Source organism: Danio rerio, chromosome 2 (assembly GCF_052040795.2).
Source record: "Danio rerio strain M-AB ecotype USA chromosome 2, GRCz13ab, whole genome shotgun sequence".
Lineage (NCBI taxonomy): Eukaryota > Metazoa > Chordata > Actinopteri > Cypriniformes > Danionidae > Danio > Danio rerio.
In genome coordinates this window covers 59,765,001-59,790,000 of record NC_141022.1, presented here as the reverse complement: position 1 = coordinate 59,790,000, position 25,000 = coordinate 59,765,001, and the positions used below count along the sequence as shown (strand labels likewise).

Below are 25,000 nucleotides of genomic sequence, written 5' to 3'. Positions count from 1 at the left end.
ATAGGTTTCGCTTTTGTTTGTGGACCAAGCTTTTTGAACAACACGGAATGAGAGAAAGGCATACATTTGTGCGCGGCTAAATAAATAGTATATATGTATGTATATGTATATATGTATTTATAGTATAGTAAATATTTATATCTATTTTTTACTGAGGATTTGCACCATGTTTATTTGGACTTTATTTGGACTTTGACACATTATTTATTATTTTCTTATTTTTATTTGTTCATTGTAAGTGGTGTTGTTTATAGTAACTAAAAATATATTATTTGGAAAAAGTCAAATTTGCTTCACTGTTCTATTATTTTGTAACATTTGTAACATACCGTATACCGCGAAACCGTCAAACCGTGGTATTGTTTTAGACGATTATCATACCGTGAAAAATTCATACCGTTACAACCCTAATCCTGATAAATATCCTACTAAATTACAAGCATAAATAAACATGACAGATCAAAAATAAAAGTGAAATAAACTGTGCTTTATGGTTTTCTGGGGAGTCTAACAGTAGTCAAGTACAGAAATCAAACAATCAAATGTAAAATGGCATGGTCATCATTATATGAATAATAAAAAAAAATCTTTATCTTCTACTCTTTAATAAATCATAAAATTCTACAATGTGACTATTGTGGAAACACATCCTGATATTGATCCTCAAACAATATATTGTTCAGCCCTAGTGTGTGTGTGTGTACCTGTGAGAGCTCCGGCTGGGACAGGCCCGGCTGGCTCATCTGTGAAGGCTGGCTCATGGTGATATAGCCCTGGGTCAGCGGACCCTGAGAGAAGGGCTGAGACACCAGGTCCTGGCTGGCCTGACTGTTGGGCATGTTCGGCTGCCCGCTGCCATGATTCCCAGTGCCACGGTTCCTCTGTCGACCTCCACGACCCCCGGTCTTACCTTTAGGAGCACCACGACCTGTAGACCACAAGACGGAGAAATTAAATCCACTGTGATCACTGAGACACAAATACAGTCTATAAATCAGAAGGAAGTTCTGTGATGTGTTTCTATCATCTTCTGTATTTTTATACAGAGTTTTTACACCTTTTCCAAGGTCAAAATAAAGCCATTTTCAAGCACTTATACAAGTGTGGCAAATGACATATTTACATGTACAGACGTACTTCATCAAATGTTATCAAATCATATTTGTTAATGTACAGTATAGTATAGTATGGGTCAGGGGCGTCAAACTCAATTCCTGGAGGGCCGAAGCCTTGCACAGTTTAGTTCCAACCCTGCTCCAACACACTTCAAACAAGCCTGAAGGACTCAATTAGTTTGATCAGGTGTGTTTAATTAGGGTTGGAACTAAACTGTGCAGAGCTGCGGCCCTTTTGGAACTGAGTTTGACACCTGTGGTATAGATCATTGTATAGACCCTTTTCTTGGCTGCTGCATGGATGGTGCCAAGCGACCAGCGTCTTCCGGCAGAATGCTAAGAACTTCCGTTTACATCGATCACAACTGGTAATCTGCACTCTGAAAATGGGTTTCTAAAGCGTTTTGAGTGGATTACAGAGTGTTTTTGTGACACACAACTTTGAAAAGTGTGTGTTAAAGCCATTTTTCTGTCAGATGTGGTTCACACGCAAGAGAAAACCGTTCTCCTAGTTCACGTGTCTGCCGTCAGGAATACAGAAGCACACACGCACGCAATACTTCACTGCATTATAGAGCAAACCAGATTACTGGCATGAAACTTAACAGGTAACGTTATGCAAGTCATGCAATTTACAAAAATGATCAATAAAAGTCTGTTATTAACACTGCTGGCTGATTTACTGTTCATACTAATCAGGAGCCGTTTATGTTTCATTTTGTGTGTTGTATTCACCACGGTTTGTGTTTTTCTGTCATTTCACTTTATTTTCACTTTGTGACAGTTATTAAATCAGTGTGTCAGTGGGACAGTACAGGCTACGTGTGTGTGTCAAACATTTTGGTGAATAACATTTGTTTGGGCTGATTATATATTTGAAATAAAGAGAAAATGTTGACTTTTGACAAGGCTTCATTTAAACTGCAGAAGATGCCGTCTGACTATAGCCCCTTTCACACAGTGATACCGGTAAATATCTGGAAAATTTCCGGATCGACTTTACCGGTATATTTCGCAGGATCACTTTCTCATGTCGAGATGCTCATAATATATGCGTGTGCAGGCACTCACAGACTGTTTCACAGGCACACGCAAAGCTTGAAGGTAAACAAACAGCGGCTTATCATAAGCATCTCATCGATGATTATTTACACAGTTGGCATTAAGAAGAACATATTAACGTGATCTGACTAACTTCTAGCAGCTAAATGCGTCTGGAAAAATATTCAAAGGCTTTTATTCTCACAAACCGCGCGGACGTTAATGCGTCTGACTGTTGTGATTGGCTAAAGCAGACGTCTCACGTCAGCACGTTCTAGACGTGCACGCGCTTATTACAGGAATCTTCCTTCTGCATTCACACAGCGCAGCATTCCGGCAAATTGCCGGTAATGTTACAACTTCTCTTTCCGGAAAATAGCCAGAACGAATTTACCGGTATTTTCAAAAAGGACCTGTTCACACATACAACCTTTCCGGAAAACTGCTGGCAATTTTCCGGAAAGGTCTGTATGTGTGAAAGGGGCTAATGAGAGAAAAACGCCTCACAGCAGCTGTTTTCCATCCTATTAGATCGCATTTCTTTATATGATCAGTCCAGGAGATGGTGCTGATGGACAACAGGATTAGTTCAAAGAGGATAAAAGCAGGTAAAATAGATTAAAACTATCGTTGCAAAGCTGTCCAAATGTGACTGTTCACACGCATCAGTTGCCGACCGGAAAATCATAGCATTCTCCTTGCGCATACTCGCAAATCATAATGGGTAATTTTACGTTCTAAGAAAAAGGTCTATAGGTTAGTATGCAACCTTGGAAAAGTCTTGTCATCTATCCAAGTTTTAGGAACAACAAATCATAACTTGACTTCTAGTTGATCATTTGGTATCAGAAGTGTCTTATATGAAAGGCCTCTAGATCAGGGGTTCCCAAACTTTTCAGCCCGCGACCCCCAAAATGACAATGCCAGTGACTCGCGACCCCCAATATTCTCTGAGGTGGTGGTTATAAATATAGAAATCTTGTATGCAATGATGCACACACACCAATAGACCCAAGTCTATTCTTTGTTTTTGTTTTTATGTATGTCAGTGCTGCAAATGGGCTAGAAAGTTTAACCTGGTGTAATAAAATCAATCTGCTGCATCTGACAGTATTGCTGTGTCTTTAGTATATAATGTAATTACTCAAGAAGTGGAAATCCAATAGAACAAGTAACTATAAGCTACTATAGTAACTATATAGTTTATAGTAACTATAAACGACTATTTTTTCTCATCTGTAGGTTATTGATAAAATACAGTAAGTCTTAAGGTTTAATAAAAATTAATTGATTTTTGAAAATCACCAGGCGACCCCCTTTCATTGTCCCGCGACCCCTCGGGGGGTCCTGACCCCCACTTTGAGAACCTCTGCTCTAGATGACGCTTATTTGAGCACAATATAATATGATCATGTCTTGATTTTGACTGATTTCATTAGGACAGTAAGGTCTGACTCTGCTTATACTAAAGTCTCATCACTGAACAGAATTAATGTCCAGTATAGAATATAAAGTCCTGCTGCAGTGGAGACAGAATGAATATTGTGTCTGACTCCATCATGAGCTTGGAGGACTGCATCCATACATCTCTGACATGACTCAAATCACTGATTAATAAAGTCATCTGGAATGGCAAAGAAAGAGTTCCTGCAGGACTCCCAGAGTTCATCAAGACTCTTCGTGTTCATCTTCAACACCTCCATCTTACCCCAGACATGCTCAATAATGTTCATGTCTGATGACTGGGCTGGCCAATCCTGGAGGATCTTGACCTTCTTTGCTTTCAGGAGCTTTGATGCGGAGGCTGAAGGATGAGAAGGAGCGCTATCCTGCTGGAGAATTGTCCCTCTCCTGTGGTTTGTAATGTATTGAGCAGCACAAATGTCTTGATATCTCAGGCTGTTGATGTTGATCATCCACTCTGCAGATCTCTCCATACTAAATGTAACCCCAAACCATGATTATTCCTTCACCAAACTTGACTGATTTCTGTTAAACTCTTGCATCCATGCTGGTTCCAGTAGGTTTTCTGCAGTATTTGTGATGATTGGGATGCAGATCAACAGATGATTCATGGGGGAAAAAAAATCCACCTTCTGCCACTTTTCTAAACGATCAACTAGAAGTCAAGTTATTATTTGTTGCTCTTACAACTGGGATCGACGGCAAGACTTTTGTCAGGTATTGTATGTTAGAGCACGATACAGTATTCTTAGAGAAAATTGATGACATGTTTGCACCAAGCCCAACACTGAAAAACTGTCATTTACTCTCTTAAATGTAATTTAATTTTTCAAAAAAAAAAATCACAAAACTACATTTTCTATGTTTATTTCCACCAGTCTAAAACTCCAAACTAACTAATGCATGAGAAAAATAAATGTTGTGGCCTTTAAAGTCTTGTTTTTAAGCACAGAAAAAAGGTTGCAGCTTTGGTTAAAGAGTAAAAAGCAAGATAGAGATTAATAATTGTTTTGAATCTGCTGCTGAATTGTTCAGCTTCATCCACAGCATTTTTCCAGTCTGTTGCAAAGGCCTTTTCTACACTATTATGATGTGAACTGTTATTTGCTCAAGAGACGGCTGTAATTTGGTGTTTCGTGGTTTTCTCTCACCTGCAGCAGGTCCGTTCACCTGTCCCAGGTACCCAGGCGGAGGCATCGGCGGCATGACCAGATTGAATGGGATGGGGATGTTCAAAGAGCCCATCGGATTCGGCCCCGTCCCGATCATGCCCACCTGATCATGAGTCTGGAAGTACATATTAGATGGACGTCCTGCAAAAGGAAAAAATGTATGCTTAATTTTTTACTCCTCACAATTTTAGTCAAGCTCAAGTTCATTATGAAAAGGAACAACATTAGATTGATTTGGTTAGAAGTTTGCAAGTGTTTTTGATATTTTATGGCTCCCATAGTTTAACATAGTAAGAATATTGTGGGAAAATGAGATAGAAAAAGACAATTTGGTATACTTAAATTGACAATAAGATTAAATGAAAGATGATACCCTGTAATAAAAGTCAATAACATGATTATAACAGTACATTAGACTGCTTAAATAAATGCATATAAATATCACACCATCTCAAAAATCTCAAGTCTTAGTTAACAATTCTTTTTTTAATGATCAACGCTCTGTAGTTTTATAACAAACAAGGCAATATGATGATGGCAAAGCTCCTCAAGCAGACAACATTTCATATATTTAAATAAAAGTTTTTATAAATCAGGATTTCTGCAGATTTCAAAGTCCAATTTAAGACTTTAAGACCTTTTTAACACCATTCTGAATGAAATTTAGACTTATAGGAATGCTAAGGGCCAGTGGAAAATATTTTTAATTGCCCCCTTAAAATTCAAACAATTATTTATAATATACCTCAAACAAACTCTTTCCATACCCCTCCCTGCATACTATCAAGATGTAGCATGCATTGCACCTCAACTGAAAGTAGTTTAAGTAGTTAAGTAGCTTGAAGTAGTTTAAACGATTAAATAACTGAAGTAGTTAAGAAGTTTGAAACATTTGGCATAGAGAGATGACTACATATAGCTTAGATTGTTTTTAGTATGGATTGGTATGTTGTAGGTTTCTAGTATGGATTGGTGTGTTGTAGGTTTCTAGTATGTATTGGTATGTTGTACGTTTCTAGTATGGATTGGTATGTTGTACGTTTCTAGTATGTATTGGTATGTTGTACATTTCTAGTATGGATTGGTATGTTGTAGGTTTCTAGTATGTATTGGTATGTTGTACGTTTCTAGTATGGATTGGTATGTTGTACGTTTCTAGTATGTATTGGTATGTTGTACGTTTCTAGTATGGATTGGTATGTTGTAGGTTTCTAGTATGGATTGGTATGTTGTACGTTTCTAGTATGTATTGGTATGTTGAGGTTTCTAGTATGGATTGGTATGTTGTACGTTTCTAGTATGGATTGGTATGTTGTAGGTTTCTAGTATGGATTGGTATGTTGTACGTTTCTAGTATGTATTGGTATGTTGAGGTTTCTAGTATGGATTGGTATGTTGAGGTTTCTAGTATGGATTGGTATGTTGTACGTTTCTAGTATGGATTGGTATGTTGTACGTTTCTAGTATGGATTGGTATGTTGAGGTTTCTAGTATGGATTGGTATGTTGTACGTTTCTAGTATGTATTGGTATGTTGTACGTTTCTAGTATGGATTGGTATGTTGTACGTTTCTAGTATGGATTGGTATGTTGAGGTTTCTAGTATGGATTGGTATGTTGTAGGTTTCTAGTATGTATTGGTATGTTGTACGTTTCTAGTATGTATTGGTATGTTGAGGTTTCTAGTATGGATTGGTATGTTGAGGTTTCTAGTATGGATTGGTATGTTGTACGTTTCTAGTATGTATTGGTATGTTGTAGGTTTCTAGTTGTAGGTTTCTAGTATGGATTGGTGTGTTGAGGTTTCTAGTATGGATTGGTATGTTGTACGTTTCTAGTATGTATTGGTATGTTGTACGTTTCTAGTATGTATTGGTATGTTGTAGGTTTCTAGTATGGATTGGTATGTTGTAGGTTTCTAGTATGGATTGGTATGTTGTAGGTTTCTAGTATGGATTGGTGTGTTGAGGTTTCTAGTATGGATTGGTATGTTGTACGTTTCTAGTATGTATTGGTATGTTGTACGTTTCTAGTATGGATTGGTATGTTGTAGGTTTCTAGTATGTATTGGTATCTTGTAGGTTTCTAGTATGGATTGGTATGTTGTACGTTTCTAGTATGTTGTACGTTTCTAGTATGGATTGGTATGTTGTACGTTTCTAGTATGGATTGGTATGTTGTACGTTTCTAGTATGGATTGATTTATTGTTAGTATGAATTAGTATGTTGTATGTTTCTAGTATGAATTCGTATATTACTAGTATGGATTGGTATGTTGTTAGTTTGTCCAATGTAAAGTCAATGGCAGTTTTTACATCGGAAGTCTATGGGACGGTTGCTAAGATGTTGTAAGTGGTTGCTAGGGTGTGGCTAGTAAGTTGAAAGGTCATGAGTGATTGGCAGATTGGTAGTCTGAGTTATTTGAGCGTAACCTTAAGTCTGTATGACAGTCTGGTGGAAAGTTATGAGGTCATAAAGCTTGGTCCAATGTTAAGTCAATGGGACTTTGTTCTTGGGTCAGTTTTCGGAAAACCGTAATTCAGATCAGTTGGAAAAGATATAGCAACCTAATTCAGTATAGTTTGGAGGTTTGGAGTTAGTTTGGTGGTGGTGGTATGAATGATTAGGAGATGCATGTAGAAATTAGTCTAAGAAGAAGACGGAAGAATAGTAAGTTTATGTAGTATGACAGTATGTTGGCTTTCTCAAGCCGCCATAACAGTATTGCCCACAATAATTTTCCACCAACAGTCAGACTGTGTACACCTTTTTGACTTTGTACTTGTCTATCTGTGCCTACATAAGCGTAATGTGTAAATTTATCGTCTTTCACATATTTATTGTCAACATCGCTAACAGTATATTGTTTTGTTTTAGAGTGTCGTTGTAATTTGCACTGTCTGGAGTTAAGCTTTTCACTCATTACAGTACACGTGCTGCTGTTGATGTGACAATGAAAGAAATTTGATTTGATATAAACAAATGTTATTGTAAGAAAGATAATTACGAATTTGTAAATAGAGTTTAGCTTTTATCAAAGTTTCTTTTAATAGATAAAATGTTGGTTGTACCGATTTAACAGAACTCATGTAGAAGTTTGCGTGCAACAGGTTTAGCACCAATTACGGTTCATGGTGTTCATTTCAAATCATTCATTGCATAAGTTTTGCTATGGTTCCGCCATCCGTCCACACTACGCCGGAGTTTTCGAGTGCCGAAAAAGAAGCATTTTTGGAGACGCTGAAGAGGCCGTTTTCATTCTAAAACGCTGCAGCTCCGTCTCAGTGTGGATGGGGGAAAACAAAGACATCTGAAAACGGAGGCGGGGCTGTCGACTTTCTGATTGGGCATTTTCCTTAATATTAAGTAGCCTAAGGTTACACACACAGTTCAGTCCTGTATCCTCTCCTTGTAAGTTCAGACTTTGCAAGTTTGATATGGAAAACAGACTCTCGAGGACACATCGGGTAAATCTTCAAAGCCAACAGTGTACTTTATGACTTTATTCACATCACCCTGGCTATGTTGTTTTACTTTCATTGGCGTGAGCGAGTCACGCATTGAAAACTTGTGCAAACTCCAGAAATATGCGATATGCGAATGGTGCCTAAAAGGCTGCCGTCATTTGCGCCCTCCATCAGTTGACCTTCTTGCAGAGACATGCTGGATTTGTTGACAAATGGGTTGTGGATCCATTCCTTGGCAGTTTACGGGTCCTTCACTAGGCCTTTTTCCCTTAGCAAAGAAACTTTCCACTGACTGTTTCTTACACATTTTGCTGTTTGTGGGTTCAATTTGGGTGCTCAAGTGACCGAGATGTAACCATGAGAATACGGTCATTTTTCAAAATAAAAGACTTTTAAAATAAAAGATTGTTTAGACTCAGAAAATAAATAAAACGGAAATAATTATTGATTTATTGTGCAGCCCGGTACCAAGTAACCCACAGACCGGTGGTTGAGGATCACTGAGCTAGCGGATAAAATGAACCAAGGCAACATGATCATTCTCCTAATTGTCCACTGCTAAGAAAACTTTAATATGACATTCTCACCAGTGCTGCTGCGATCATACACAGATCCAGGAATCATGGCCTCCCTTGCATCATACATGGCGGTACTCATGAAGCGGGCTCCCTGAAACAAACATTTACACTGTCAGATGGACTTTATGGCCTTCTATGTATATACACACACACACAAATAAAAATATTTCACATTACATTAAAATTCTTTCAACAATGTCAAGTTTAACATTTCATCTCAATGTAAAAAAAAAAAAGCTTCCAAATCATCACATTTACACACATCTTTTCAGTTTTAGGTTTCTTCTTAGTTTTGCGTGGTGCAGCATTATTTAGTTGACTTTAATGATTTTGTGTTTCTTTTTGGTCTTTCCCACTGTCAATGTTGCAGTCCGGCAAAATGACAAAGAAAGCTGATCCTGATTGGTCCTTGTGTGTGCATTTAAAATTCAGGCTAGAGTTCAATTTTGTAGATAAAACCTTTTTTATTTTTTAAATTAAAAGTCTTAAAATGTAAACAACTTATAAAAAAACATCACAAAGTAAATAAGGTGTCATTTAATAAGAATATGCCAATAACTCAATTTTGACAAAAATGTCAGATAGAACCTGATAATTTGAAGGTGACGATTTGTTTGGGAACGATGTGTTTGCCACAGTATGGCTCATTTCCAATGAGTGGTACAGTACGTCGGGTCGGTACGGGTCACCTTTATCAGGCTTGCGTTTCCACTACCAAGGGTACCCTTTTGGTGGGCGTGATGCAAGACAGAGAGATTCAGTCGACGTCATTCTCGCTCGAATAAATGTCTACAGTAAAGCTGTACGGCTCGCTTACATATCATATGAGAAGCCCTTCTCACAAAACAGACGCTTTGCACACATAAATACTTGTTTAAAAATGTTTATTACTAACTTTTCTATGAACATGGTTTGATTATAACTGCAGATCAATGCGAAATAGCCTACTGTAATGTCTGTAATTATATTAAATAAATAAATGCAACATATTTGAACACATACAGCACCTTACAGTCTCCGATATGTTACCAATTAAAGAAGAACTACACACAGCAGACATTTAGTGCTTATTTAGGTTCAAAAACATCATGCAACATAGCCCACAGTCAGCGCAAACCTCTCATCTGTGTATATAATCTTCAGCAGCACATGTAGTATCTGTTAGAGAGTAATTATGTCATTCCCAGTTCATAATAGTCCAAAAGGCGATGATAAACATGACAGTTTGCTCTTGATTCAGGTTGCTGAAATAATTTGCTCCTGAGTTTTGTCGGGCTTCTCCTTTGTTCGCGCTTCACTCTCGCGTTTGTCCTTCTGAATGTGTCACTCTCTAGTTTGTCAGATTCCGACAGGATCGGGTTTTAAAAGCATGTCTATAATCAAGCGCATGTTATTATCATCAGCTCAAGAAGTTTGTTATTTCAGATATAGACGCGGGGCAAGTGCAAGCTGAGACTGGCTCTGTAAAAAACTATGGGGCACAGGGTAAATCTGATCTTCTTTTTGGCTTTGTGGCTGCTCATCAAGACGCCAAGGTTTGTTTGAGCCTGGGTCGACCATGGCTCTTTATTATAATGTATTTACGCTGTAATCTCAGCTCAGTCGGCTGTGTATTGAAACATGGCGGCTCTTTTGTTTTCATTCTGACTTGAGTAAGCGTATGACGTTTATCTGTAAACCAATAGCGTTCAGCTGGGTGTCTAGCTTCGCCTTTTGGTTCCCTTTCTTGTGTTTGGTACCCTTTCGAAAGGGTGCCGAAAAAGGAGTGCGGTACAGTTCAGTACGCCTTTTGACAGTGGAAACGGCTATAAAAGCGTACCAAACCATACCGTACCACTCAGTGGAAACAGGCCATTAGTGCCGTTAGATTGGGCATATGTGAAACCCGAAATCGCCAAATCGATCGGTCTGAGACTGTCTGAATGAGGTGAATTTTGACTATTCAAAATTAAAGTGCACTTTTTTTTGCTTATAATGTGTCATTTCCCATCGTCATAGATTAAAATAACGACATGACGAAATCCCGAAGAATAAACCAAACTATGACCAATGTGAGGCAGTGTTTCCTCTTGGATTTTTCCAGCTGTGGCGGCAGACTTTGTTGGCCATTTTACACAGATCTACCACTACATGTGCTGTTATTTCATTGACAAATATCATGTGCGCAGTATTAAGTCGAGATCGCATTCATGTAATAGCCTACAAGCATGTCAATCTCTGCTTCAGCACCGATTTCCTCTGTTCGTGCACAAAACTTATCGCGCGCCCTCAAATATTACGCTGCTAAAGTGCTGATTTTTAGGCGCGCCCTCAAATAAACGCGACTAAAGTGTGATTTAGTGCGTTTATGTACTGAGTATGTCTCCAACATTTATTAGATTTGCTAGGAATATTTATGAATGTCTCTGATAGACTTGGCATTAATGCGTCCTGAAGTAAAGTGAAACGGCTATAAACTCCAGCATGATAAAGTCATTATATGCAGAGCCACAGACCTTTATCTATAAATAAAGAATAATTATGGAAACTGTGTTTATCATAACTGAAAGCTACGCCGTGTTTGCTGGCTTCACGCACCTGTAAAGGCTGATTTATACTTCTGCGTCAAACGCCGGCGTATGCTAGAGCGCTGACGTATAGCCCTTCGCTGTGGCCGTCGGCGTCACTGACGTGCACCTCTCAAAAAATGTAACTACACGTCGCAAGAACGCGTAGCGCAAGCTCTGTGATTGGTCGGCTTGGTATCGCTGATGAGTCTGGGCGGGACCGAGAGCCGCGCAAATGGCGCAAGCGATTGTTTACAAGTGTGTAGTCCCGTGAAGGAGCTCCGGATGGAAAGTTTTGTTTTGGGTTTACCTCAAAGTTAAAGTTGTTGCACGTCTGCCGGTTCCTGCCTCAAAATGAGCGAGTTTGAGTCACTTGTACAACCAGGAAGTGTTCAGGAAAAGCAAAACAGCAGCGAAGAAACTCAACACAGAGGAACATTTACACCTCACTGCCAACTAGCGTTTCAGAAGTGTTAATGCAGACCAACAGAGACAGCGCGCAGAAGTATAAATGCACAGCTACGCACGTTGCATGCGCCGTAACGCCGAACACTTGACGCAGAAGTATAAACCAGGCTTAAGTCAGTCAGTCTGCACGTCACCGTAAAGGGTTAAAGAGCGCACAGCACTGTCACAGAAAAGTTTGCGCTGTTATTAACTTACCTTTTCATACGTTTTCAGTGCGATTTTAACACGCTATTTAAAAAACGACCAAATATTTTGAATAAGAAGCTGAAATGTAGCCGTGGCGGGATGACTTTTAGTGTGGTGCCCCGCCACGGAAGAAAGAAAATAGCGGAAACCATGTGAAGAGAGTCACACGTGACTTGTTTTAATATTTTTGGTCTGATTAGAAATGTTGCTGTGTGAAAGCAAACCACACCAAGAACAAAAATCAACACTGTACCAATTTTAATCCGTGTTTCTCAACAAAACAATCGATCTACAGATGTGAAAGCACTCTTAAAGGTTTTAAGACCCACCGACACCCTGTGATAGCTTTAAATTAAACCATTAAATATTTAGGAATGCACTGATGTATCAGCCATGATATATCGCTCTGTGCAGTCTATTACTCACAGGGTTGATGGTGTTGACCAGTTTGCGTGGTTTGCTGAACTGCATGAGACTCTCCCTCAGGTTGTTGAGAGGACCCTCCACCAGCACCTTCTGCTCCTTGTAGTAGTTCAGCAGGTGGTTCCACAGGGGCTGTTTGGACAGAGCTTTAGGGTTGCCCACAATGATCACCCCATATCTGCACACAAACATTTGTGCATGACATTACAGAAGAGTTATTTACAGACACACTTCAAGTGACGGTCAAAGCTTCATGTAGCATGAAAACACTAAATGGGGACTTATAGGAAAGTCAGTTTTACTTCTACCTCAAATAATGTTTTTCAGTTTCAACAATCACACTGGCTTATGACATGTGCTTGTATATTTTCTCTTACAACTCGTGCACGCTATTGTATTATTATTGGTAACAACAAAGACTCAAGATGAAACAGCGGTGAAGAAGTTATTAACTGTGGCTCTAATCAAATATACTCCCGATTCGACATGGTAAATCCTGCAATGTGACTATTACTGATATGCAGATTGTGATATCGATGTCGAAAGGATATATAGTGCTGCCTTAACGTAGAGTTTAAACCAGCCTTCACTCAGGGTGTGCTATTGTTACCTGGCTCTGGTGAGTGCCACGTTGAGACGGCGCGGGTCGTTCAGGAAGCCGATGCCCTGGTGTTCATTAGCTCTGACACAGGACAGGATGATGAAGTCCTTCTCTCTGCCTTGAAATGCATCCACACTGGCGATCTCCACCTCCTGCAGATATAGTCAATGATGAACAGCTCATTTGAAGAACACAATACATTCAATAACAATCGTTTGAGGTTTAACTTTTATGAATTTATGATAATAATGATCACCAAGAGCTCCTAGATTTCTCTTAACCCTCTGGTCAAGGGACACCCTGAAAAGATGAGCTGCGTCCCAAATGGCACACTATACACTCATGCACTTACACACTCAACAGTATAGTATATGTATGTAATGTCGTCCCAAATGGCACCCTAATGGTTTTTTACCAAGCAAAAATTCAAACCGTTTCCATAATGACGTTTGACGGTCGCCAAATCAGTGAAATAAACGACCAAATAATCAAATAATACCTGACGTGAGTGTAACTGCATTCACCATCGGGAGGCGCTATAATCACTCTCGTAGGAGAATTTCGCTTTCACCATCCAAAATAAATGAAGTTATCCAACATGCGCACCCGATAGCTCCGCCCTTTCTGCTACTTGATCAAACCTGCAGTCGTTGAGTGTGTGAAGTGTCCATCATTACACACTTCACTTTACTGGCTGATTGAGAGCATCATCCGGGTAATTAGAGTGCACTTATTATTATTATTTTTTTTTAAAGAGTTTTTAGTGTGAACACACTACTTAGACTATTCATACTACAAAATGGCGTAGAATAGTGCATAAGTATGCGATTTGGGACGCATCTATGCTCATTTAAATTTACTACTTTTTTCTATAGTAAATATATTTAATTACTCTCAGCTGAGAGTCCGAGTTTGGTTGTCGACCGAAGGGGATCTTTTGCATTTAATTTTTTGTTTTGTTTGGGAAATCCACCCCCCCAACACATTTGTTTTTCCGTTTATTATGCCCATGTTGTTTTCTTCTAGACTTAGGGCGTAATACCAAGAAATCAAGAAATTTGAATTCATCATAAGGTTTGTATTTAATAATGTTATTACAATTACAATTATCGAACCCCCCAGATTTGCACAAAAATCTTTATGTCGATTAAAATTGGCTGATTTTGTGGAGGTAATTCCTAGAAATTTGCAAAAATTTTGTAATTTAAAATGAATGAATTTGCTCTTCAGTGTTTGGACTCTCAGTAAGGATTTTAAACCAAACTAAACTGAGCTAAACTGAACTGAACTTAAACACTAAAAACTGAATTACACTGTTTCAATTACTATGACCATTTATGTGAAGCTGCTTTGACACTACATTGTAAAAGCGCTATACAAATAAAGCTGAATTGAATTGAATAACTTTAAGATATTTCCAGCTAGTTGGCTAGCTATATTAAGGATTTTTTTAATTTAATTTAAACTATGGTACTATAACTAAACAGACCCTAAAACAGACCAAAAAAAAGACAAAAAATTTAAAATAAAACACTGAAACAGAACTGGTATATACATATGCATGCATGTATTTGTTTTACATGTCACTTGTGGCATTCATGAAAAAAATTCTGATTACTTGTTAGTACAAAAATCTATTGTTTACACTCTTTAAAATGAATAATTAAACAAGTTTGGCAAGTTTTAAAATATAAGCAGCCAGAACCACAATTTTTAGCTGCAAATAAAGAATAAAAAAAATGAAAGGCAAAGTACCTATGGAGATATAACTTACAAAATCCTAATTAAAATTAATTAAAATGTACTTTAAAAGTGACACAAAACTTTTAATGAAGTTAGAAAATAAGAAAAACAAAACACAGTAAAGTATTTTACACTTAAATCCATAATAGATTGGGGTTTAATACTGTGATTGTTTGCATGCTGTACCTGGTAGAGTTTGGTGTGCAATGAGCCGCTGAACTGCATGTACTGCACCAGGTAAGAGCGCTGGCCCTCATACGGCGTGATGATGCCAATCTGGTCAGGTTTGGCTCCAGCCTTCAGCAGACGAGTGGTGATCTTCTCCACATTAGCAGCCTCAGTCCTACACAGAGAAAAGATTGTTTATCAGACAAAGCTTGTGAATTTTTAAAGATTTTCATAGTTTCAGTCGTCACACAATTCCAGATATTCGACTATTGGAACCAAATCTGCTTTATAATATCAGAATCAGACAGAGCTTTATTGCCAGAAAGGGCTGCACGATATTGGAAAAATCTGACATTGGAATATTTTATTTTGCTGTAATACATGAATATAATTTGACAAGATGACTGGAATAGCTTTATCTGGAAAGACTTTGTCAACTTAGATGGACTGGAATCAAGTCTTTTTCAATGCAGTGCATCTGAATAAAATTATAAGCCCAAAAAAAACTGAAATAAACAGTGATTTATTTTTTTTCTGGAGAGTCTAGCAGTATTCAGATAAAGAAATGGAGCAATCAAACATAACATGGTCACCATTTTATAAATAATTAAAAAAATATTGTCTAATAAAATCTTTATCTTATAATCGTTAACACATAATCTAATCCTGCGATGTGACCATTGCAGATATCAATGCTCGAATGTTGTTCAGCTTACAAGGAATTATATGAGGGTTTTTGTAACAGACGTTTCCACAGTGCAACAGAATGACAATGACAGAACAAAAACACACATAAGGAAATAAAAAATAAATAAATATAAAATTTGACCATTGTATGTACATATACAGTTGAAGTCAGAATTATTAGCCCCCCTGAATTATTGGCCCGCTGTTTATTTTTCTCTCCCTAATTTCTGTCTAACGGAAAGATGTTTTCACCACATTTCTAAACATAATAGTTTTAATAACTCATTTCTAATAACTGATTTATTTTATCTTTACCATGATGGCAGTAAATAATATTTGACTAGATATTTTTCAAGACATTTTTAAAGTGACATTTAAACGCTTAACTAGGTTAATTAGGGTAACTAGGCAGGTTAGGGTAATTAGGCAAGTTATTGTATAACGATGGTTTGTTTTGTAGATTATCAAAAAAATATATAGCTTAAAGGGGCTAATAATATTGTCCTTAAAATGGTTCATAAAAAATTAAAAACTGGTTTAGTTCAAGCCAAAATAAAACAATTAAGACTTTCTCCAGAAGAAAAAATATTATCAGACATACTGTGAAAACTTCCTTGCTCTGTTAAACATCATTTGGGAAATATTTAATAAAGAAACAAAAAATTGAAAAGGGAGGCTAATAATTCTGACTTCAACTGTATATTACAATATTGTAAGTATAGCTATGTTATGTGCAAATTAAAATGTTAACTATGTGTTGTTCAATAATATATAAAATAATAGTACATTTTAAAGCCAAAATAAATAATTGCTTTCTGTGACATTTTAAAGGTATCTAAATGGGAAATCATATTTAAAATGCTTTATTTTAGTTCATAACATTCTTCAAATCTGCTGTGTTGCAACTTGTTTATTAAACCTGACTAGTGATTACATTCATTTTAATTTACAGCCTATCAGAATGAGCCTTGCCATAAAAAAATAATACAAAAAACACAATTTAGCTCATTTCAAATCAATTTAAGTTTATTTGTAAAGCGATTTTCACTAAAACTATTGTTTCAGAACAGCTTTACTAAAGGTGAACATTTTTGCATTGCAATCAAATTCAGAAAAGCAAAGGTTATTAGTTACCAGAACTTTATTAGTTACTGTTACATTTGATGTTTTCTTTGTCTATTTTTTCCTCTCCGTTTGCTCAGCCCTTTCGTTTCTTATTGGTTTACTATTCTGTCCATCATCATTATGACGAGGTCTGTTCCACCAATCCCCGGACACGCCGCAAGGATTTAAAGCCCCGACAGACCAGTGTGTGGTGTGCGCTCTGCCTCGGCGTACCAATTGTGCTATGCTTCATCTGTTCAGTGATTTATTATCTCAGTTTACTGTGGTAACTCAAGCTTGCTTGTTGAACTTCGTTGGCTTTAAGTAACAACGTGATGGTTGGTGTGTGATTCATTAATTTATTTATTGCCATGTCAGCTGCTAAGGCTATTTTCATGGCAAGAGCATTTCAGTAATTAACAAACAATCACAGTAAAAAATAAATAATTGAATATTCAGTTTAAATAAGATTTTTCTGGTTAATACATGTTAAAATTTCTAATACTTTTCTGGTGTCACTTTGTTAAAAATGTCCCTAAGGAAGATGGGATTTTACTTTCCTTTGAGCTTTTATGTAAAAATATATGGTTCCTAAAAACATTTCTTTAAATACCTACAGTTAAAGAGTTACATGTGATCAAAAGAAACACAGATTAGTTGTATACCATCTTTATCAAAATTGGAGGAAATAACTATCCAAAATTTAGAAGGAAGAGGTCATGTTTCTATATATTACAATTTTATCGTCAAACATAGTAATGAATCAACATTGGATAAATTAAATGCCTGGAAAGCAGATATGCAAGAGGATATAGATGAGGCGGACTGGAATTACATTTGCTTAAAAGCTCAAACGCAAACAATAAATACCAGGTTTAAACTACTTCAATATAAATGGTTAATGAGAATGTATATAACCCCTGTGAAACTTCATCATATGTCTGCTAATATTCCAGATGTGTGTTCTAAATGTTTAGATGATAAAGGTACACTATATCACTGCCTCTGGCAATGTCCTAAAATACAAAAGTTTTGGAAAGATATAACTGAATGCATGTCAGACATGTTTAATATTAAAATTCCTTTAAATGCCAAGCTCTGTATTCTTGGGTTGTATCCTAAGGAACTTACAATTGGAAATACAAGAATTTTGGATTTTGGTTTCCTTCGAGCTAGAAGGGCTATTGCATTATACTGGAAACACATGGATGCTCCATCCATAGAAATGTGGATAAAAGAAATATTGAACTGTATTGGACTGGAGAGACTAACTTATATCATCAAAGGCAAGCAGAAAAACTTTGACTATCTTTGGGAACCATATATAAATATTATGTAAATTGTGTGTTTGTAAACATGTTTTTTATTTATTAATACCTTTTTTCTTCTTCTTCTTTTTTTTGTATTATTGTGTTATTGTTTATGTCACACACGTATATATAATTTAAATATTGTATATGTATGTATGTGTGTATATATATATGTGTATATTTATATATATTTATATATATATATATATATATATATATATATATATATATATATAATTTTTTTATTTTACCTATTTGAATGTGAATGTGTGTGTATGTATGGGTGTATATACATATATATAAGAAGGGTGTAGATATGTGCTGTGTAGGCTGCATTGTTGTCTGTATGCCTAGTTGATGGGGTGAAAAGGAAAAAAATCAATAAACATATTGGGGAAAAAAAATGTCCCTAAGAGAGTTCTCATCATAAAAAGTCTTTCTGGAGTCATTAAAAGCAGGGCAGTCCAGTAAAATATGTTTTACGGTCCATGGGGTTTTACAGTGCAAACATTGGATAGGGTCTTTATCTTTGAGTAAAAAGTTATGTGTTAATCTTGTATGTCCAATTCGACATCTGGTAAAAAATACTTGATCAGCTCGTTTCTTCAAATGTCTTATCCCTCTGTGTGAAATTTCAGGCTGGATTTCGTGTAAATTATTGTTTTTCAGAGTATCCCACTCCTCTTGCCATTTGTTTAAACTATAATTGTTAATAAAAGGTCTCTTCTCTGATGGAGAAGTTTGACATTTGTTTTGGTGTGGGATTCTAAACTAAGCTTTGACAGACTTATCCGGTTTGTTTAAGTTTAGATTGATGTTTTGTTAGATTAGTTCGAGTGTTTTGACACCTGTGTACTTTGAGTTTTGTAGTTTAATTAGTTACGTTCGGGACGTTATTTGTGATTCTTTTTGACGCCTAGTTTAGACTTTAGATTTAAGGCTTGTTTTGTTTTGTTAATTTCTTTGATTTGGCTTACACTCGTTGTTTTTGTTTAAAGATAATAATTATAAATGTTTATTTTTTTTTTTTCCCCATTTGTTATTGTGTCATATTGTTTCAACCATTGAGTAACAAGCTTAAATAAGAGATTTGATTCTTGCCTCATCCTTGATCTGTCGCACACATTACACCTGTCTCACCTAAATGCTACAGCATCCCACTTCAACATCTTAAAGGGCCATGAAACCCCCTCGTTTCAGCAGGGTGTTTTCACACCTTTACTTTGGAAAAAGTCAGAAAAGTGGGCGTGTCCAGCTTTGTTTAGGGGGGAGTGTAGGAGGAAGAAAAGAGGCGTGGTGTGGGAGTGTCTATTTGGGCGCGCTGAGTTTCAGAGTCAAAATGCACACACGGGACAAAGGGACTGTGTTTACATGGACATCTGTAGTCGAATTATTTGCCAAATTATTAAATGGTGGACTTTAACTGCAGTTTGGCTCTTTCATTCAGGGAATTCATTCATGTGCCTCGCGACAAATGAGATATTTAATTCGAGGAACTGCTCTAAGCGTGTATTTTTCATGCAATGTTTGATACCGCACGGCGAATGAGAGAAAAAAAAAACTCAGCATTTCCCGGAAACTTAGATGCACACGGCAGGTAGCGTCAGAAAGCCGCGTGTGTTATTCCGGGTTATTCCGATCACAAAATGCGGTGAAAATTCTACACGAGGTAAAAGTTTGGTTGTGGTGCTAACATGTTTACACTCGGTGCAATAGTTAGTTCGATACGAACAAACTGAATAAACAAAGAGCGCTGGTCGCTCACTTAGCAAATCTGTAGAGACAGAACAATCACCAGCAACTAGAGCCGCGTCTTTATGAAGAGGAGACTACAAGCGAATCCGGATGTCAACGTTTGCAGATGAGAACAGCTCTCAGGTAAACAATAATCCTCCTTAGACACGTAAGTTATTGTTGTCGAGCGTCGCGTACACTGTTAATCCACACGTGACTCCAGCTGAGCTTAACAAAACTTAACTGCAGCAAACTGTAAAAGCAACACTTCACGCTTGTTTTGCAAACACAACGTTGTGTCTCTGTCCTGAAAACACTGTGACAGTAATGAATATTAATGAAGTTGCACAATAGAGCGCGCTGATTGGTTTGAACCAAGCTTTACTCATGCATTAATGCATCACACTGTAAGACGTAATAAGACTCACTCTGGTACAGATGCCCAGTCTGCACGCTGGAATACACACTATTATGTCATGGCCGTGACGCAGCTTCAAAAATTCATTTCAAACAGGAAGTACGAATTTGCTTGAAATAACGCAAAAACAACCAATTTACACTTTTTAGTGAAATATAGGTGTCCTAATAGTGTTTTTAGCAGTGTGGGACACATATACGACTGTCAACAGCTCAAAACATGTGTTTTAGTGTTTCGTGACACTTTAAACATGTAACAGGTACTTTAACTAATTAACTACTAACTAATAGCCTTTAAAGTTATAATATATAAACATAGTTAACCTGCAGTTATGTCTACGCGCACATGTTTAATGAAGTGTATTTGTTTATTAAGTGTATGTGGTGTCATTTCTGTCAGATATGTGCAATATGTGTCTCATATGCTGTGTTGTAACTTCTTCATCAAATCTGACACGTGATTACATTCATTCTGATTTACAGTCTATCTGAATGAGCCTTGTCATAAAAAAAATAAATAAAATAAAATACAGCACAATTTAGCTCATTTGTGTGTAACATATGTCAGATGTTGTGTTTTGACTGGGATCTCATATTGAACTCTACCTGTTGAGATATGAGGTGCCGGAGCTGGCGATCTCCTCCTGGCCCTGGGTCACGTAGAAAAACATGGGCTTATCAGGCTGAGGCCACTGGAAGTCAAAGCCTTTCTTAAGGCGATCAGCTGGAGAATGACAAAACATCATCAGTGTGCTATAATAAACACAAAGCCTTTCTGTCTATATACTACAGCTGCGCAAAGGCTTGCATTTTTTTAAAATACTTCTTAAGTCTTATCTTCTACTCGTCTGCTTGCCAAAACTGCTTTTATTTGCATATTATATTGTTAGCAGTCCTTAATTACATCAGATTTATGATAATAATTAAATAAAATAGAAATATTGATCACATGGATATTAAAAAAGACAATCATATGCATTAATAAAACAAAAAACTCAAGTCAAACGAAGATATTTCCAATACACTACTGTTACTCAAAGGTTTTTAATAATTATGATTTGTAAAAATATTTCTTAAGGCTAACTGCTTAATTAGCTAAATAAATGCCATTGAACTAAATGCATGCATCTGTGAAGGACAATGCAAGCAGAAATGTCCCATACCGGCAGTGACCCCGTTCTGCAGAGATCCCTCATAGAAGATGTTTGATGGGAAAGCACTGAGCGCCGGGTGCATGCGATACTGCACCTGCAGACGGATGGGTCTGATGCCCAGCACCACCAGCCTCTCGAACAGAGACTGAGAAAGGCCTGCTTTCGCTGCTTTCTTACACATGACCACAGGGCCCAGCTGACAGTGGTCACCCACCAGAATCAGCTGCCGAAGCAAAGCAAAGCACCGTTACTACACAGAAAACTTACAGATTCTGATTATTTAACATCTACAACATGCTTATTTTAAAACACAATTACAATATTTGAATGTCATACAATGAACTGATAACAATGATTTCTTATAACAATGCAATTTGTTAAGTTTTGTTTTTATAACCACCAGTCAAAAAAGGTTAATATGAAAAAATTTAAGCAAGCAGTGGCGCAGTAGGTAGTGCTGTCGCCTCACAGCAAGAAGGTCGCTGGATCTCTGGTTCGAGCCTCGGCTCAGTTGGCGTTTCTGTGTGGAGTTTGCATGTTCTCCCTGCGTTCGAGGGGGTTTCCTCCGAGTGCTCCGGTTTCCCCCACAGTCCAAAGACATGCAATACAGGTGAATTGGGTAGGCTAAATTGTCCGTAGTGTATGAGTGTGTGTGTGAATGTGTGTGTGGATGTATCCCAGAGATGGGTTGCGGCTGGAAGGGCGTCCGCTGCGTTAAAAACTTGTTGGATAAGTTGGCGGTTCATTCCGCTGTGGCGACCCCGGATTAATAAAGGGACTAAGCCAACAAGAAAATGGAGACTGATCTTCACGGCTGCTTCGCACTTCGGTCCCCGTGTGTCTGTGTTTGCGCTAAGCAGTCGTGAAGATCAGCCTAGTCATTAAGCAGATCGCTCGCTGTGTATTTGTGCTCGGTAAACAGCGGAGGGTGAACTGATGACTTTCTTGGCTAATCACAAGTAATTCGGTTGAGCATATGAACACAATGTCAAATCAAAGCTGTTTTAAGAAAGAAATCAACAGTGCCTTAAATGTTAGCGGGAAATTGACGGTTTTTCTTTTAAGTCAGTATCGTGACGAGTCTAATATAGTGAAAGAATCAGTTCATCAACTCGAGTTTGATAAATGGCATCTAAAACGTGTGTTTTGGCAAGAAAACGTTAGCTAACTAGTGCCATTTCCCTTAACTTAGCTGAAAATGAGCTCTGATATCCCTTTTTATTTTTACCATTCATACAGAATGGTCACTGGGAAGGCGGTGAAATTATAAATTGGTGTCACTTTCTCTTTGCTGATAAGATATATAGCCAGGTACACAACGTTCCTTTGTAACTCCCAACGATACTTCCGGGTTTCTTCCCACCGCAGCTTCGATTTCGCTTCTAACAATGGCATTCACGTGAAATCAGTCTATTGGATGAACCCAATCGATGGCATAATAATCGTAACTGAATAGTGAGACCAGTGTAGGTTCACCTCTAACATTTCACTATTTTTTCAATTTTTACTGTATTTTTACTTTAATAGCTTTCTTTTTTTTTTCTTTTTTTTATAAAAGATGAAAACAAATAACTTAAAGTATACTTTACTGGTCAGAAGTTTGGTATCGTTGATTATGCAAAGGCAGTTTACTAACAAATACAGTGTGCACATTTCTCACCGATTATTAAACAACCACACAAACAAACCCTCAGGAGGAGGGGTGTGTCCAGTCACATACCTGTTTGGCCCCGAGCACCACTGGCACCATGCACTCGGGCTCCGTGGCCTGTGTGCTTTCATCGATGAGAATGGAGCGGAACTGCATTTTAGCCAGACGAGGGTCACCCGCACCCACACATGTGCAGCAGATCACATCTGCATTCTGAAAAACAACAACAAGATGCACATCAGGAGGTGCGCTGATGCAGGGAGAAAAATGCACCATACAAAAACAGGCACTATTTCTTGGGTCAAAACAAGACAATATTATGTTTTATGCATAAATTAATCCAATAAACCCCAAACAGCTGTGTTTTACAGTGAATATATTAATTATTTTTTTACCTGTGTGTTTCATTTATTGCCAGATCAGCAACTTACAGCTGTTTCATGGCAAGATCAATATACATAAAACACATTACATTATAAGAACGACTTCATATTTCAATTAGAGATGATACAAAAACATATAAATATAAATAAAATGCATAAAAATATATATGTATATTACATGTTATGTATGATTTTTCAAATCAGTATTAGATAAATAACCTGTTTAAAAACATCCATCAAAGCGTTTTCAATATAAAAATCATGCCTAATGCCACTTAACCTTTCACATTCTAATCAAAAATGTTTTATGGTGAGAGCAGCTTGACAGTAATTACATGTTGGTGGTGCATTATTATTCAATAAATACAATCAGGTGTGTGTATGTAGAGTACTTCAGCTTAGAACACAGATCAACCAATCAGAATCAAGAACCAGAACTATCCATTTTAAGAAAACAAATAAAGAACTTCAGATATCTAAAACACTTCATTTGGCATTTAGCATCTATCAGTGTTTTAAAGTGAATCAGACAGGTACCATGAGCAGCTCTCTCTCTGCAGTTCGTTTGAGAGCGCGGTAACGTTTCTCATCAGAGGACGAAAGCTCGCCAGTTTCATCCTTCAGCTGCTGAAGCTTCTGCAACTCTGGCATGCTGCAAATCAAACAGATAACATTAATGCTCAGAAGATCTTATTTACAAGCTATATATGCATCAATCTTAAAGGGTCACGAAACACCCAAACACATTATTTGAGCTGTTGACGGTCATATATGTGTCCCACACTGCTAAAAAACACTATTATGCTGCGTTCACACCAGACGCAGAATGTGTGTCAAGCGCGAGTGATTTACATGTTAAGTCAATGCAAATGTGCGAATTGACATCCTGCGAAGCGATACGCGTAAATGACGCAGCGTGAATGATGCGAATTGCGCGGAGCAAATAGCGCGATACACGCGAATGGTATGGCACGAATTGGCCGTTTTGCGCGTTTGACATGCTTAACGCGCGTTTCGCTCGAGTTCAAAAATCTGAACTTAAGCGGACATTCGCGCCGCGTTAACCAATCAGGAGCTTGGTCTTGTGGGGGCGTGATTGTGACGTACGCCGTTGTGGGTGTCCTGAAGGAAAATCCCCCAGCCGACACAACAGTGCATCAAACTGGGGTTGGCTCAATCACAAGCACCGCTGGAAGCCTCCATCATCCAGGTTCAGTTTCTGGAGGAGTTTATGAGCTCACAGAGCTGGATGCACCTATGAAAGGATGTAGTGGACTCAAACACGGCCCAAAACATATTGACGCTGTTTTTCAGCCTTCATAAAGCACATAAACACTGTTATTTTCTTCATAAAATCCATGTTAGCCACTTAGCAACAAAGCTAGAGTCACCAGGCAGACAGACGCCCTGCCCATCACGCGAATCCGCGTCTGTTCTGAAGTGAATTTGACGCACAAATAAAGCGGGTTTGACGTGCGAATAAAGCGAGTTAACTTAAATGTTTACACGGCTATTTATGTGCGAATAACGCAATTTATTAATTTGTGTGTGAACACAGCATTAGGACACGCGTATTTCACTAAAAAGTG

At 37.6% G+C, this 25,000-nt stretch overlaps 2 protein-coding genes across 4 annotated transcripts in view; one reads left to right on the top strand and one right to left on the bottom strand.

Annotated features, from left to right (window-relative positions):
* The window catches only part of pip5k1cb (phosphatidylinositol-4-phosphate 5-kinase, type I, gamma b), a 754,787-nt gene that overhangs the window by 446,242 nt on the left and 283,545 nt on the right, over window positions 1-25,000 (top strand). The gene's annotated exons all lie outside the window — the stretch shown is intronic.
* The window catches only part of upf1 (UPF1 RNA helicase and ATPase), a 78,305-nt gene that overhangs the window by 5,092 nt on the left and 48,213 nt on the right, over window positions 1-25,000 (bottom strand). For 2 of the 3 annotated variants that reach the window (XM_087239175.1, NM_213474.1), the window contains 10 exon segments: window positions 23,949-24,063; window positions 23,098-23,241; window positions 21,387-21,600; window positions 20,830-20,947; window positions 14,990-15,146; window positions 13,070-13,212; window positions 12,463-12,637; window positions 8,846-8,927; window positions 4,772-4,933; window positions 705-928 (listed from right to left, as the gene is read on the bottom strand). In XM_087239175.1, the coding sequence (XP_087095301.1) occupies window positions 705-928; window positions 4,772-4,933; window positions 8,846-8,927; window positions 12,463-12,637; window positions 13,070-13,212; window positions 14,990-15,146; window positions 20,830-20,947; window positions 21,387-21,600; window positions 23,098-23,241; window positions 23,949-24,063 (1,534 nt within the window). 3 annotated transcript variants of the gene reach the window in all.